Source organism: Lissotriton helveticus, chromosome 2_1, assembly GCF_964261635.1.
Source record: "Lissotriton helveticus chromosome 2_1, aLisHel1.1, whole genome shotgun sequence".
In the NCBI taxonomy this organism is placed as follows: Eukaryota; Metazoa; Chordata; class Amphibia; order Caudata; family Salamandridae; genus Lissotriton; species Lissotriton helveticus.
The window spans coordinates 1,106,214,810-1,106,231,275 of record NC_136059.1 but is presented as its reverse complement, the minus strand read 5'-3'; the positions used below and the strand labels follow the sequence as shown (position 1 = coordinate 1,106,231,275).

The 16,466-nt window shown below is 44.0% G+C and overlaps 1 protein-coding gene across 2 annotated transcripts in view; it reads left to right on the top strand.

Moving 5' to 3' along the window:
* LOC144819610 (uncharacterized) overlaps window positions 1–13,732 on the top strand; it is a 1,262,544-nt gene extending 1,248,812 nt beyond the window's left edge. For both annotated transcript variants that reach the window (XM_078677431.1, XM_078677432.1), the window contains one exon: window positions 13,107–13,732. In XM_078677431.1, coding sequence (XP_078533557.1) covers window positions 13,107–13,142 — 36 coding nt within the window. In that variant the 3' untranslated portion in view covers window positions 13,143–13,732. The remainder of the gene's footprint in view (window positions 1–13,106) is intronic.
* Window positions 13,733–16,466: the final 2,734 nt, after the last annotated feature.

Below are 16,466 nucleotides of genomic sequence, written 5' to 3'. Positions count from 1 at the left end.
GCCTCGACGGAGTCCCAGGGGATTTGTTTAAACAGGAACCGATGATATGGACACCATACCTTACATTGATATTCAACGCTATTCTAGGGGGAATGGAGGTGCCCGACACTTGGCGGGGAGCAGAGGTGGTCCCAATTTATAAAAAGGGATCCCCCCTGCTTCCCGCGAACTATCGCCCCATCAGTCTTATCGACATATCGCAAAAACTTTTCGGTAGACTGATTCTGAATAGATTACTGGCATGGATAGAAGAGATGAACATTCTATCCCCCTACCAGGCAGGATTTAGGCAGGGTGTATCGACTATAGATCAAATATTTAGACTAAATCTCCTTTATTGGAGAACAGCTACAATCGAGGGCGGAACTCTCTACACTATTTTTGTAGATTTACGCGCCGCCTTCGATTTGGTACCTAGAGAGAGGCTGTGGAAAGTGATGGAGGAGCTAAACGTCCCAGGTGACATATTGGCAATCCTAATGAGGCTCCATCATAACAACTATGCCCGTGTAAGATGTGGCAAAGGTGGCAAGCTAACCGAAAGGTTCCCCGTTCGCAGAGGGGTGAGACAGGGTTGCGTGCTGGCTCCAACCCTGTTCTGCCTCTTTGTGAACGGGGTGGTTGCCCACCTAAACAGGATTGCCAATACTGACGCACCAAAGTTGACAGGCAGCAGGGTCCCTGCAATCATGTTTGCAGATGATACCCTGCTGCTGTCTAAATCCCCTATGGGGATCCAACGTATTCTGGACGGCTTTTTAGAATTTTGCTCTGAACGTGGTTTAGAAATAAACCCACAAAAAACTAAATTTATGATCTTAAATCCCAACCCCCAAAATCGAGCCCCTCCCAGGATAGGCTCAGTCCAACTAGAACGTGTGCGCAACATTGAATACTTGGGGATCACTTTAAACGAATACCTAACGTGGACGAGTCACCAGACTAAAATGACCATCAAACTGGCACAGTTGGCGGGTGGCACTACGCGTCTGGCGAACAAATCATTCTACCGCCCACTATCCCCAATTATGCACATTTACAAAATTCAAGCACGGGCGGGTGTCACATATGGGGGTGAGCTGTGGGGTCACTCCCAACTACACAATTTACAGTTAACAGAAAATAAATTTCTGAGGCAGGTCGTTGCCCTTCCCCGGAGCACCCCTCTATTCCCCCTGAGACTGGATCTGGGAATTCGACCAATAACAGAGGAGCTGGGACTTAAACCCCTAACCTTCTGGAGGCGGTTGTGGTGTAGCCCAGACCTCACAAATTACAGAGAGGAACTACAGGAATTTCTGGAGCTACGGAATGCCAAGAGGATCCCTTGGATGATCTATGTCAAGGGAATGCTAGAGGAGATGGGATACCCGGAACTATGGACGGATCCTGCAAACTCTTGTATAAAGATCTCAAAAAAGGTATTAGCGACAGCATATTACGAACTGATGCTGACAAGAGCTATTAATGCTACTCGTGAAGGATCCTTGACACATCTGTTCCTGAAAGTGAAAGACTCTTATAGCCTTGAAAGCATTCTAGACGCAATCTCGCCTGTACTAACGAGAAAACTATTTTTACAATGGAGATATGGATGCCTCCCCCTAGCTTCATTTACAGCGTCATGGCAATCTCGCTCCACCGTAGCAACCTGTCCTATGTGTGCTCATCAGAAGGAGGACGACGTCCACGCTGTCTTTTTCTGTAAAGGCTACGAGAGGAGTAGGAAATACTGGTTAGTCCCGCTACTTAGGAACTTGGGTTTTAGATCCTTCCAACCAGCCTACAGAGTTTTAAAGTCTGACCTCTCTCCCACTCTAGTTTTTGCCTTATCGAAATTTCTGACTTCCTTGTGGTACATCCGAACCCGAGCGATGAAAAGACTTGTATAAAAATCCGTTGAATGAAATATATTGATTTATCTTCCCACATGTTTTAACCGTTTTAAATACTGGATCACTTCACGTTTAATAAGTTTTTACGTTGTATATGCTATGTATCTTTTATGATCTGTGATCGAAATAAAGATTTTTGAAATGAAAAATATAAAAAAATATCTAAAAATAAATATATTTGAAAAATAATTGTAAATCAGTATCAAATAAATAAATATAACAATTAATAGATTTAAAAATTGTTATTGAATAAATATTTCAAAAACACTGAAAAAAACCTTGGGTTTCACACAGGTTATGCTTTGGAATTATCATTAAAAAACCTTTGAAATTCACTGAAAAAACCATAGGTTTCATGCAGGGTATAGTTAGGAATTCGCATTTAAAAAACCTTTGAAATTCACTGAAAAAACCATAGGTTTCAAGCAGGTTATAGTTAGGAATTATGATTTATAAAAACCTTAGAAATTCACTGAAAAAAACATAGGTTTCAGGGGTGTTATAGTTAGCTGGACTTTTCACTTGTACAAAACCATTGAAATTCCTCTGTTATAGTTAGTTGTACTAACTGTAACTCTCGCGCCCACAATCCACTGGTGATGATGTCACATATTACATCATTCATGACATGGTCAGTGACATCAATGATGATATCACCGATGACATCTCTGAGGGACACATCTATTTATGGAGTATTTAAGGAGTCTGGATAAGATTTCCCTGGTTTTTAAGGGAAATTTTTAAAACTGGAGGCAGCAGGTGACCAATGAAATTGTGCTGATTAATCCTCCCGGGCATGCACAGACAGAACCACCTGTAACATGGTAGGCTTGAAAAGCCCAAGGTGCTTCTATCTACCATAGTAGTGCTGTTAAATTGGTTTACTACACAAACAAATGATCGACGGAATGCTGAATAAATCATACATTCCCCCCTAGAAAAGAGATCGGGGTTAAAACTATCGTTCTTTTTCTCACCATGCCATCCCAGTTTAGACCCAGACATGTGCAAATTCAGTCTTGACCCTGTGCCTCATGGGAACAGTCCAGACCAAACTGCTAAGCCAGGTCCTCCCTGGATCGGAAACAAGCATCTTGGGACCGATTTCTGAGTATTACCCTTCATCAGCAAGGCTAGCTTGAATCCAGTGGCACAGTGAGCAAGGGACCCACGTTTGGGTATACCCATCCCACTGAGGGTGAAAAGTGGTACGCAAATTTATGATTGATGGAATGCTGAATAAATCATACATTCACCTCCATTGAAGAGATCTGGGTTAAATCCATTGTTCTTTTGCTCACCATGCCACCCCAGTTTAGACCCAGCCATATGCAAATCACTCTTGACCCTGTGCCTCATGGGAACAGTCCAGACCGAACTGCTAAGCCAGGTCCTCCCTGGACCGGAAACAAGCATCCTGGGACCGGTTTCTGTTTATTACCCTTCATCAGCCAGGCTAGCTTGTATACAGTGGCACAGTGAGCAAGGGACCCACTTCTGGGCATACCCATCCCACTTAGGGTGAAAACTGCAACGCAAGTTTACAACATTGTGGGTCAAGCTTCTTGATATAAGAAGTCCCTAAAATCAGATACCCATCTCTCTGTTCTTCAAGAGAATCCACATCTTGCATTTACCTTTGTACTCATTCACAGGAGTCTCTAACAGTGATGGGCGCCCAGACAGACAGTTCATAGTATTGGTCTTTTAAGTGGTTTGGCTTTTGGGAATAAGTGCAAGCGTGCCTAATTCTTGATGCTGTGAAACCAGCAGTTATTTTCAGGTTGTTCTAGACTGTAAAGCACAATGATACACTAATTATGAATACCTCCAACATGTTGCATTACATGCTGAACGTATTTGTAGATATCAACGTGGCCTTGGCACTTTACCAGTCTACGGCCATTATGGATATTGTTATGGCAATGATGCTTTACAGCCTAGACAGCAACATGGACACTACGCGAATGTAGTGGTTTACTTTTTGGCATAATTGTGAAGAGTAGCTTGGAATTATCTACTTTCCATGCTGTGGCAATTATGCATTTCTGCCTGATAGGTAGAGGTAATTGTGGGCAGTGGCTTGTCAGTGGTGAATTAAGTGTTGTGGTTACTGTACATATTATCATTCAATTCAGCATTATTTGCTGCAAGGCTATTGTACATTATGGGATTGTGGTGTGTCGTGCTGAGACAATTGTGGCTACAGCAATGGGAGCGGTGCTTTATGTGCTAGGAACATGATTCACATGCAAGGGCATCTGTTGATTATTGGAATGGCAATGGTGCAGTATATGGAGGGAGCTAATGCGATTACTGGCATGGCAATGGTACAGTAAATGGTGGAAGCTGAAGTGTTTACTGGCATGGCAATGGTGCTGTACATGGTGGGAGGTGAAGTGATTACTGGCATGACAGTAGTACTGTGCATGGTGGGAGCTAATGTGATTACTGGAATGACAATGCTGCTTTACATGGTGGGAGCTGGAGTGATTAATGGCATTGTAATGATGCTGTACATGCCGGAAGCTGAAGTGATTACTGGCATGGCAATGGTGCTGTTCTTGGTGGGAGGTGATGTGATTACTGGAATGAAAATGCTGCTTTACATGGTGGGAGCTGGAGTGATTAATGGCATTGTAATGGTGCTGCACATGGTGGAAGCTGAAGTGGTTACTGGCTTGTAAGTGGTGCTGTACATGGTGGGAGGTGATGTGATCATGGGCATGACAAAGCTGCTGTACATGGTGGAGGCTGATGTGATTACTGACATGACAATGCTGCTGTACATGGTGGGAGCTGATGGGATTGCTGGAATGGCAATGGTGCTGTACATGGTGGACGATGATATGATTGCTGGCATGACAATGGTGCTGTACATGGTGGGAGTTAATGTGATTGCTTGCATGGCTCATGGTGCTGTACATGGTGGGAACTGATGTTATTGCTGGCATGACAATGGTGCTGTACATGGTTGGAGTTAATGTGATTGCTTGCATGGCAATAGTGCTGTACAACATGGTGGAAGCTGATGTGATTACTGGAATGGTAATTGGGCTTCACATGCTTCTGTAATTGCAGAAAGGCAATCAATAGTGTATAGCTGATGTAGACAGTGAATAACAGTGTATTTTAGAGATGTTACATTTTACATCATCAGTACGTGGAACACTTTAGCAACCCTTTAGTGGAATTGGATATACTCTGGAATATTTCAGCAACTCACAGATACATTATGACTTGATAGCACCGTAGCATATAATCATAATACTATGATATATAATAACATCAAATCTAATGGTATTTTCTGGCAGAGAAATGTTTGTGTGCTGGCTTATGAAATGATATGACCATTATGTTGCATCATAGCATTTTCTACAGGTACCAATTTGGCATAGGTATACATGGACTTTTTCCAGTGAGACACACTGGGGCATATTTACAATCCGGTAGCACCACAGGAGAATCACTTTTTTTATGCTCTGGTGGTCCTGGGTGCTGGACCATATTTACAAGGCTACGCAAAGCCCCCCTGCGTGGCTTTTCATTGCCTTGTAAATACAGCCCCCTTTCACCCATCCCTTTGCATGAAAGGAGCTTGCAATGGGTGTTGCTCTGGGGGTTTCACTGCAACACCCATTGCTGTTTAATTCTGCCCCAGATTTACAAGGATCTTTAAATCTGAGGCAACGCCAAGAACTAACGCCATTGGAATGCAGGTGTTAGAGTGGCGCATCGAAGAGAAATACTTTTATTTCTCCTCTTTTTTTGCTCTTTCTTTGTGGGTTGCATTCTGCAGCACACGTAGATGGAGCAAATCGCCTTTAATGATTGTGTATATGCAGAAAGATGTCCCTTCATGCACATAAGCTGTCATCCCTGCAATGCAGATACTCTTGCCATACAAGAGTGTCTGTGTATGTGTTTGGCAGCTATTTTAGCGCCCTGAGCAAGGGAAATCACCAGAGCATGCCATATGCGTTTGAATACGGTGAATCCCTGCTTTTGTTAAATGACGCAGCACTCCTGTGCTAAATTGCTTGCAGTGCCGTTCTGTGAAATTTCTTTGTAAACATGCCCCTCTTTATCAGGTAGAGACTTTGTCTCCTGTGGCTCAGCCTTATGCCTGTTACAGAGCTAACGGCTTGTACCATGCCCACAATTTATCATAGGTACAAAGAAATAATATTTTCAATAGTTTATTAGGTCAACTTCAAAAGAACCTTGAAAGCCTACTGTTCTTTGGCGTACCCACCCCCTTACCTATCACAGGATCCAGCCTAAGAGTACCATTGTTGTCTTATGATATCGGGCATAGGGATGCATGAATCCAGGCAGGCCATACCCCCTCTCCATCTGAGTGGCCAGGGAGATAAAAACAGGCTGCTGTTCTAATCTGAAATAGAGCCCTTTAGATCTCACTTTCCTGTTGCTGTCCATACTTCCCAATGCAGTTGTCACCTCCTAGTGTGTGGCCACCTACCACCCTCGTCATCCTCGTCATAAAAATAGCTTATTTTTGTTATCAACTTAAGTGTTACCTGAATGTGAGCTGTTGATCACTGAGTCCTACTTATCACCGAAAACCCATTGACAGATTGGTTTCAGAGTCCCACCCTACATACAATTGAGGGCGTAACAAAGGCCCCCAGAGCCCCCGTGTTGCGGGGGTCCCCGCACTCCAGGGGCCCCCTTGGCTCACTATGCAGCGGAGCCAGCAAGCGGCAAGCCTCTTCATGATGATCATCATGAATCGGTGCACACGGGCTGCACGCCGGCCCCGGCCTCCTAATGAATTAAATGGTAGGCATGCCCAGGCCTCAGAGGCTCTTCTTCATTAATTAAATTGTGCGCAAGTTCAACTGCGCACGGGCCTCAGTCTTCATTAATTAAACAGGAAATGGTGGGTGCGCGGTGCGTAGTTGTGTCCTCCACTCTCCGCGGTCTGCAGGGTGGGGCTGGTGGATTGTCATGCGCATTGCGGAGCGCAATTAAAAGTGCGCGTGTCGGAACTGAGGTTAGGCATCCCCAGGTCTCAGACTCAGCCACGCAGCTCCAGAGACTGAACAGGACCGTGGAACAAAGCCACGCCATAATTTAAATAATTACTAGCCTCAAGCCCCTGCCTGGCTAGCGCTAGCCTTGCCCTGCCCTGTCTTCTGCCCGCTCGCGCCTGCCTCTGAAGAGGCAGGCCAAGTCTCAGCCTTCAGGTGAGTGAGTCTTTCAGAAGCAGGAGTGGCCCGTGGGTTGTGACAATAATTTGATGAGATACAAATTTGGAATCAGGGAGGAGAGGGCATCATGGTGGGGTCCAGCCGGGAATAAGAGTAAAGTAAAACATAATATAGTAGGCCCAGACAGTGAGTAACACAGGCCCCGCGTTGCCTGGGGGGGGGGGGGGGTGTTAGCCTCTTCATTAATTAATAATGCGCACGCCAGGGCCGTGGCCAGGCCTCTGAGGGTTTTTATTTATGGAATGGTGCATGTGCATTGTATAGTAACCAGATCATGGAGTGTGTCCTTATCTTCATCAGGAAGCTTGTGTGTGCTGTATACTAATCATACTATGTTATGCGCACTGTATATGCACCTGGCAAGTGGCTACATGATACGAGGTAAACAGTCACCAACCTACCTGGTTGTGCTCAGTTTAGTTTCCACCTCCTAGTGTATTGTCAAGGTTAGCTGGTGTTATAAGGTGCAGTGTCTGCCAGGGCCTTGGCCTCTTAACGCCAAGAGCTGCCAGTTATGTTAGTTTTCTAAGTGGTCTCCTGTGCCATTATGTTCACTAGACAAGCCCTGGGCATTAACATGCATTAATGCGTGCATTCTATATTCACCAGAGTGTTCACTTGGTCCCACTGCTTATTCACCATTGACTAGTTATCTTCCTTTGTGTCTGCTGTACATTCACGAGTTCATAGCACTTGCACACTGTACTTTCACCAGGCAGCACCAGGTATTTGCCTCTAGCTACTGTTTCTGTCTGTGCGTAAGTTGTACATTCACCAGAGTATACGGTAGACAGAGATTCTGTTTGCAGTTAGTCACCAGCCCATACTGGGTGTATTGTACAGTCAGCACTAGATTGTGTGCTTGCATTAATGTATGCTGTACATTCACCAGACTTCAGCCTGTACGTTCACTAAGTGAGTGTTTGCATTGTCTGTTCACCAAAGTATAGCTTACTCTCTGTACGTTTCACAGTCTATGGTATATTGCAATTGCAAATGTAATTGCATTTATATAGCCCTTGCTACCCTTGATCAGGCTTGGAAGAACTTTACGGCGAGTGGTATTGTTGGATATTGGGACTAGTAAAGTGCTCTCACGAAAAATATAGAGTAAATTCAATATGGTGCCAGACCAGAATGTACACTACATAGTTGGCACTGCACATTTATCAGGCTATATTGAGCATTCACCAAGCTCTAGTCTGTGCACTGCACACTTACCAGATTTTAGTACCTCACATTAGTAGTTAGGCATCTGTCTCTGTGTGTAAAGAACATTTACCAGACTATTTATGTTGTGTGCGTGTTACATTCAGAAAATGCTTTAGTGTGTTCCACTTTACATTCCCCAGTTTATGGACAGGGCCACTGGAATTATGTGGCAATGGAAGACCAAATTATGCAGTATGGTAGGCGAAATTATGAGGCAAAAAAGGTAAATTGGGCTGCATAATGCATCTTATTCGGTGACAGTATTACATTGCTAGTTTGTCATTTCAAATCTCGTTGGTGCTGTCTGAACAAAAAGTTTAACCTCATTCATGCCCGTTTAATTCCTGGACACAGCAAGCAGGACTGAAACGTTACCAGTTTCTTTTTCAGCAATCTCTGGTCCATTCCAGCTAGAAATTGAAAAAAAGGCTGGAATCAGCTAATTATGCAGCAATTAGTGAAATATGCAGACAGTGAACTAAATACATAATTTTGCAGAAAATGCTGCAGCCACAGATTCACATGATCCCAGTTGTTCTAACTATGGAGAATGGAGCGTACTGTCAGCATATACAATACAGACCACACACTGAATTGTGTTTTGAAGCTGCAGTAAAATAACGGGTATTCTCTAAAATGGTAATCCTTTCAGCACCTGTGGAATAATGAGATCTTAATCTGTGACCCTCTTCCTTGATAGTGGATGCAGCACACCTCACTATGGGGGCAGCCTCCCAGCCTATGTGAATGCACTGTGCATACAGATCCCACTGCCCACAATAACATAACATTACGTATATTTATAGAGCACTTTGACCCGTAGGCATCTTGGCGCTGAATAACAGATGTTTATTATTACCAACTCAATGGTACTAATTTTATCAACCTCAGGAGGATGAAAGGCTGAGTGAACCCACCGGGATTTGAGCCTGTGACAGTCCACCTCCTTTTCAATGCACAACCCCTGCCTGCATTAGTGCTAGTTTAACACATGAATGCAGCAATCAGCAACTCAAAGATAACCAGGTATGTGGAAGCATGTGTAGCGACTTTTGTTAAGTAATCTTTGACTGGTTTGAGCTAGAAACTATTTTTTTGGGTGAAATCTGTAAATTATACAGCAGAAGCTGGATTATTGGGCAAATCCGTGAGTATGAGGAAAACACCTAAGACCCGCATAATCTCGGTGGCCTTGTTCATTTGTAAAGGTCGTACTCAGATCTTAATTACTTTGGTGGCTTTAGAGCTGAGATGGTGTCTCGACCACAGCCAGGCCCGGAGAACAAATACAGTTTGGTTGTCTGTCCTTGCTGTAGAGCTCAGGCCCCCAGATGGCAGCATGTCAAAAGGGGCATCATGCTCTATCAAGTCTCATGGTTTTGTGTTCCAAACCATTGTTTTCAGTTGTGTCAGTCAAACTAGTTCAGCTAAAATGAAATCATAGTACAACTCCCAGAATGCATTAGGTTGTTAAATGAAAAAGACAAGCACTGTGAACATAGGGGCCCATTACGATGTCGGGCGGATTGCCTCTGCCAGGCTGGCGGTAGCCACCGCCTGCCTGGCGGAGGCAATCTGCCCGACATCCACACTAGTTTTCCCCCGCCATACTTAGTATGGCGGGGGGGACCTCGGCGGACGGAAATACCATCCGCCGCTTTTCCGCCCCGGTCGCCTTGCGGCCGGGGCGGAAAAGGAATAATATGGTGGCGGTGTCTATCAGACACCGCCAGCCATATTATGATGGGCATTTTTCAATGCCTTTCCGTGGCGGCAATGCCGCCACGGAAAGGCATGCGGAGAATCCCTGCGGGGTCCCGTAGCGGACCCCCAGGGACTCCGGGGGGTGGGGGGTGCACATGGGGGGTACCTATGGTACCCCCCAGCAGTTCCATGCACAGCATACTTTCCTGCCATTGTGATGGGTGGTGCTGAGTGCACCGCCCGCCACAACGGTAGGAATGCGGGATGTGCCCGCCACTGTGGCGGGCGCATCCTAATGCTGGTGATGGAACCCCCGCACGTACGGCGGCAGGTCCCTATTACCACGAGGATGGCGGGCGGGCAAAGTCCGCCCGCCATCCTAATGACCCCCTTAGTATCCAGGATGACGCCATCTGGTAACTTTTTGGAAATTGAAATGTGGAAGCCTCATGGTGAGGTTGACATCAACTGAATGTGTAAAGTCAGGTATGATGATGATGTGGCATCACTTGCTGTAAATACTATTTAAATATAGCAATGCAACATTAGTTATATTGCTTACACATAGCAAGTTACACATTGATGGCTGTTGCATCTGGCAGAGTATCACAGCAGGATGCACACGCTGGTTGGAAATACTGCCATACGCCGTATTTCACCTTTGCCCATGCCCAGCAGGCTCAGATTTAGAGGCACCACTTAAGACATCTGTATCTTCAGCTGGCTTCATAAAATATAATTAGATTTTTTTGCATCGCTATATCACCGACCTACATGCAAAAATATCACATAATGTTCTTTTATGCCGATTAAACAAATATGCAACTTAACATTTTTCTCCAAACAGTTGTTGGCATTTTATTCTTGCTGATTTCATTGAATCAGGTTAGTAAATAAAAACATTGAATTAACAATTTACACGCCCAGGTTCATACTAGAACATGAGATTTGGGTTTATCGCAGCATTAACTTCTGCTTTTCCACGTTATTAAAAGGTGCACATGTTTTACTGCATTTCAGAAAAGAACGTTTTGCTATGTAGAAATCAAACACTTTTACAAGAACTTACCTCCTTTGTCCATAATTTTGATGATTAGAAGGGGCGTGCAAGTTCTTTTTTTACAAAAATTCTCCAATGGCAAGTGTGTGTGGTTGCTTGAAGTGTGTTAGTGGTGGTGTCGTCAACGGATACAGAGATTGTGACTGTGGCACCCTCACAGCCCCTTTCATTGCTACATTTAGGCGCTACATCTGTGGATGTTAATGATCACACGAGGGGCGCTCGTATCTCTCCTTCACAGACATGTGAGGCTAAATCAACTTCTGTAGCACGTTAGTGTCTCACGTGCTGTGTCCATGAACTCGTGTGTGCTCCTTTCCTTAAACACAGCGCCTCCACTGAAACACACCATGTTTGCATCTATGTGTCCATTCAGTGCTAGACACACGGGGACACAGTTGTTGAACATGACAGAACCACTTGTCTGACGTGTCAGTAATAGACAACTGACCGCATGATGGGATCCAACATACATCAACAACTGTCACAGATGGCAATCTGAAACCTTGGCAGCTATGCCCCCAGCAGCAGCCCCGGTTTTTCAGCCTCCAGGGGCCCATCAGCGCTCTAGCGCACACAGGCAGCACTACACTCTATCGCTGGTGTTGTTTGCACCAGTGAGTTGCCTCATGAAAGTCCTATCTCATAACTTAAATGGTGCGTGCTGTGTGCGGTGGGTGCAGGTGACCTGAGCTTCCAGGCCCAGAAACAAGGGGGTTGTAGGCAACTGCCTCGAGGCCCGAGACCATTTGTATTTACATACCTTTGTAAAACGGTTACAGAGGCATCGTTTTTTCTGGTTCCAGTCCTCCCTGGTCCTATTCCTTACATTTGAAATTTACATTTACTGCTGTAGTGCGAGAAGGCATTTCATGAAATGGAATATTAAGTAGGGTTGCCAAAAGAAAAATACGAGCCATGTGTTGTTTAAAGACACTGAAAGACCTAGTCTTGACACTAAACAGGGTTATAAATAAAAATGTATGTATTCATTTGTAATGTGACTTTTCTGTCTTTGTTCCCTTTAATTATCAGTCATGGATCATTCAGGCAGCCCTAAAACACAATTAAAAGTGTTTTCTATTTATATGTGTTGTTCAAAGTATGCACAGATAAGTGCTGAAAATACGGCTTTAGCTGACTGCTTATTTTTGCCCTGTATGGGCATTAAAATAATGAGCAAGCAACCCTAATAATAAGACTGGAAGTTCTTTGCAGGATCAGCACATTATTTCCTACACCCTCAATCACTATTAATGCCAGAATAACAATAGTTTACCTTATACCTGAAACCCTATGCCGCCATCAATAACATGCTGAGTTACTTCAAGTGTCCGGGAATGAACCCTGCATTCAGACAACTCACTCCTCGTTCTCGCCCTTCACTGTTATGCTCACCCTGCACTTGCAGCAACCACAATGCACTCACACTGACCACCATGCACTCACACCATTCACCCGCTCTCCCTGCACTCACAGTCATCACTCTGTACTCACAATACACTTGCGCTGTTCACCCTGTATCTCCCCCTGCAGTTACATGAGCACATACTCACCAAGGGTGGGCGGAAGTCGCATAAGGGACTTTCGCAGAGAAGCACAGAGATTGAACCAATCTCCGTGCCTCTCCGCAAATTTCCATTATGTGACACCAGCCCGCCGCCCGCCGCCCACCCGCCTCCCACCTGCCACTCGCCTGCAATATTAAACATTAATTAAAGCCTAAAATAAGATTTAATAACACTTACCTTATTGCTGGGTCATCTTCGTGGTCTATCGCGCCTTCTTCTTGAAACCGTGCATGCGCGGAAGCCTGCGCATGCACTGAAAAGTGCTTACGTGCTTTTAGTGAGCAATGATTAATAGCTGGAGAATGCTTCATTTGTTGCCTTTATTTTGTGTATGACAAAGAACATTTGAATGTAAAGAGACAAAAACAATTGACGTAAAAAAAGTGATTCTGACCAATCATGTTGATTATATGATTTTCTGTTTTTCCAGAGAACTGAAGATGGCGAACTATTAGAAAATGTATGAAGAAGACACAGCAGCAAGCACTCTACTTTCACTTTTTGTGATACATGTTTATTTAAAATATTGTTGCATCCAGCTATCACATTCCGTACACAACCTAGTACCTTTTATGAAGGTCATGGTACTCAATTCTGTGCCAGTTTGCATTTGGCATACATTTTTATACTGTTACATTTGCCAAATGCTTGCCGAATCACCAATATTCACAGATAATTGAACCTTTTTGGATGGCTAAGATTAGGATAGATAAAATGAAATGTGCTTAAATAGAAGTAGACGGGTTAAAATGTTTATTTCGGGTTCAAGGAGGCAATATAAAATGGCAGGAGGTGACTACTGATTAAAGGTAGATGAGAGAACAGTGCATTAAAGTGAGGTATACAACATAAATAAATAGCTTTTCAACGAGTTCATCCAGTGCCTGAATGAACCCCTTTCAGAACAGTAGAGCATCAATGTTGAACTCAACAGTAGTGCATCAATGTTGCACTCAACAGTAGTGCATCAATGTTGAACTAAACAGTAGTGCATCAATGTTGCACTCAACAGTAGTGCATCAATGTTGCATTCAACAGTAGTGCATCAATGTTGCACTCAACAGTAGTGCATCAATGTTGCACTCAACAGTAGTGCATCAATGTTGCACTCAACAGTAGTGCATCAATGTTGCACACGACAGTGATGCATCAATGTTGCACTCAACAGTAGTGTATCAATGTTGCACACGACAGTGGTGCGTTAATGTTGCACTCAACAGTGGTGCATCAATGTTGCACCTCAACAGTGGTGCATCAATTTTGCACTCAACAGTGGTGCATCAATGTTGCACTCAACAGTAGTACATCAATGTTGCACTCAACAGTAGTGCATCAATGTTGAACTCAACAGTGCATCAATGTTGCACTCAACAGTAGTGCATCAATGTTGCACTTGACAATAGTGCATCAATGTTGCACTCAACAATGGTGCATCAATGTTGTACTCGACAGTAGTGCATCAATGTTGATCTCGACAGTAGTGCATCAATGTTGTACTCGACAGTAGTGCATCAATGTTGCACTCGACAGTAGTGCATCAATGTTGAACTCAACAGTGTGCATCAATGTTGTACTCGACAGTAGTGCATCAATGTTGCACTCAACAGTAGTGCATCATGTTGCACTCAACAGTAGTGCATCAATGTTGCATTCACCAGTAGTGCATCAATGTTGCACTCAAGAGTAGTGCATCAATGTTGCACTCAACAGTAGTGCATCAATGTTGCACACGACAGTGGTGCATCAATGTTGCACTCAACAGTAGTGTATCAATGTTGCACACGACAGTGGTGCATCAATGTTGCACTCAACAGTGGTGCATCAATGTTGCACTCAACAGTGATGCATCAATTTTGCACTCAACAGTGGTGCATCAATGTAGCTCTCAACAGTAGTGCATCAATGTTGAACTCAACAGTGGTGCATCAATGTTGAACTAAACAGTAGTGCATCAATGTTGAACTTGACAGTAGTGCATCAATCTTGATCTCAACAGTAGTGCATCAATGTTGTACTCGACAGTAGTGCATCAATCTTGCACTCAACAGTAGTGCATCATGTTGCACTCTACAATGGGGCATCAATGTTGCATTCAACAGTAGTGCATCAATGTTGCACTCGATAGTGGTGCATCAATGTTGCACTCAACAGTGGTGCATCAATGTTGCACTCAACAGTGTTGCATCAATGTCACACACTACAGTGGTGCATCAATGTTGCACATAACAGTGGTGCATCAATGTTTCACTCAACCGTGGTGCATCTATGTTGCACTCAACAGTAGTGCATCAATGTTGCACACGACAGTGGTGCATCAATGTTGCACTCAACAGTAGTGTATCAATGTTGCACACGACAGTGGTGCGTTAATGTTGCACTCAACAGTGGTGCATCAATGTTGCACCTCAACAGTGGTGCATCAATTTTGCACTCAACAGTGGTGCACCAATGTTGCACTCAACAGTAGTACATCAATATTGCACTCAACAGTAGTGCATCAATGTTGCATTCAACAGTAGTGCATCAATGTTGCACTCAACAGTAGTGCATCAATGTTGCACTCAACAGTAGTGCATCAATGTTGCACTCAACAGTAGTGCATCAATGTTGCACACGACAGTGGTGCATCAATGTTGCACTCAACAGTAGTGTATCAATGTTGCACACGACAGTGGTGCGTTAATGTTGCACTCAACAGTGGTGCATCAATGTTGCACCTCAACAGTGGTGCATCAATTTTGCACTCAACAGTGGTGCATCAATGTTGCACTCAACAGTAGTACATCAATGTTGCACTCAACAGTAGTGCATCAATGTTGAACTCAACAGTGCATCAATGTTGCACTCAACAGTAGAGCAACAATGTTGAACTCAACAGTAGTGCATCAATGTTGAACTCAACAGTAGTACATCAATGTTGCACTTGACAGTAGTGCATCAATGTTGCACTCAACAATGGTGCATCAATGTTGTACTCGACAGTAGTGCATCAATGTTGTACTCGACAGTAGTGCATCAATGTTGTACTCGACAGTAGTGCATCAATGTTGCACTCAACAGTAGTGCATCAATGTTGAACTCAACAGTGTGCATCAATGTTGTACTCGACAGTAGTGCATCAATGTTGCACTCAACAGTAGTGCATCATGTTGCACTCAACAGTAGTGCATCAATGTTGCATTCACCAGTAGTGCATTAATGTTGCACTCAAGAGTAGTGCATCAATGTTGCACTCAACAGTAGTCCATCAATGTTGCACACGACAGTGGTGCATCAATGTTGCACTCAACAGTAGTGTATCAATGTTGCACACGACAGTGGTGCATCAATGTTGCACTCAACAGTGGTGCATCAATGTTGAACTCAACAGTAGTGCATCAATGTTGCACTTGACAGTAGTGCATCAATGTTGATCTCAACAGTAGTGCTTCAATGTTGTACTCGACAGTAGTGCATCAATCTTGCACTCAACAGTAGTGCATCATGTTGCACTCTACAATGGGGCATCAATGTTGCATTCAACAGTAGTGCATCAATGTTGCACTCGATAATGGTGCATCAATGTTGCACTCAACAGTGGTGCATCAATGTTGCACTCAACAGTGTTGCATCAATGTCACACACTACAGTGGTGCATCAATGTTGCACATAACAGTGGTGCATCAATGTTTCACTCAACCGTGGTGCATCTATGTTGCACTCAACAGTGGTGCATCAATGTTGCACTCAACAGTGGTGCACCAATGTTGCACTCAACAGTGGTGCATCAATGTTGCACTCAACAATGGTG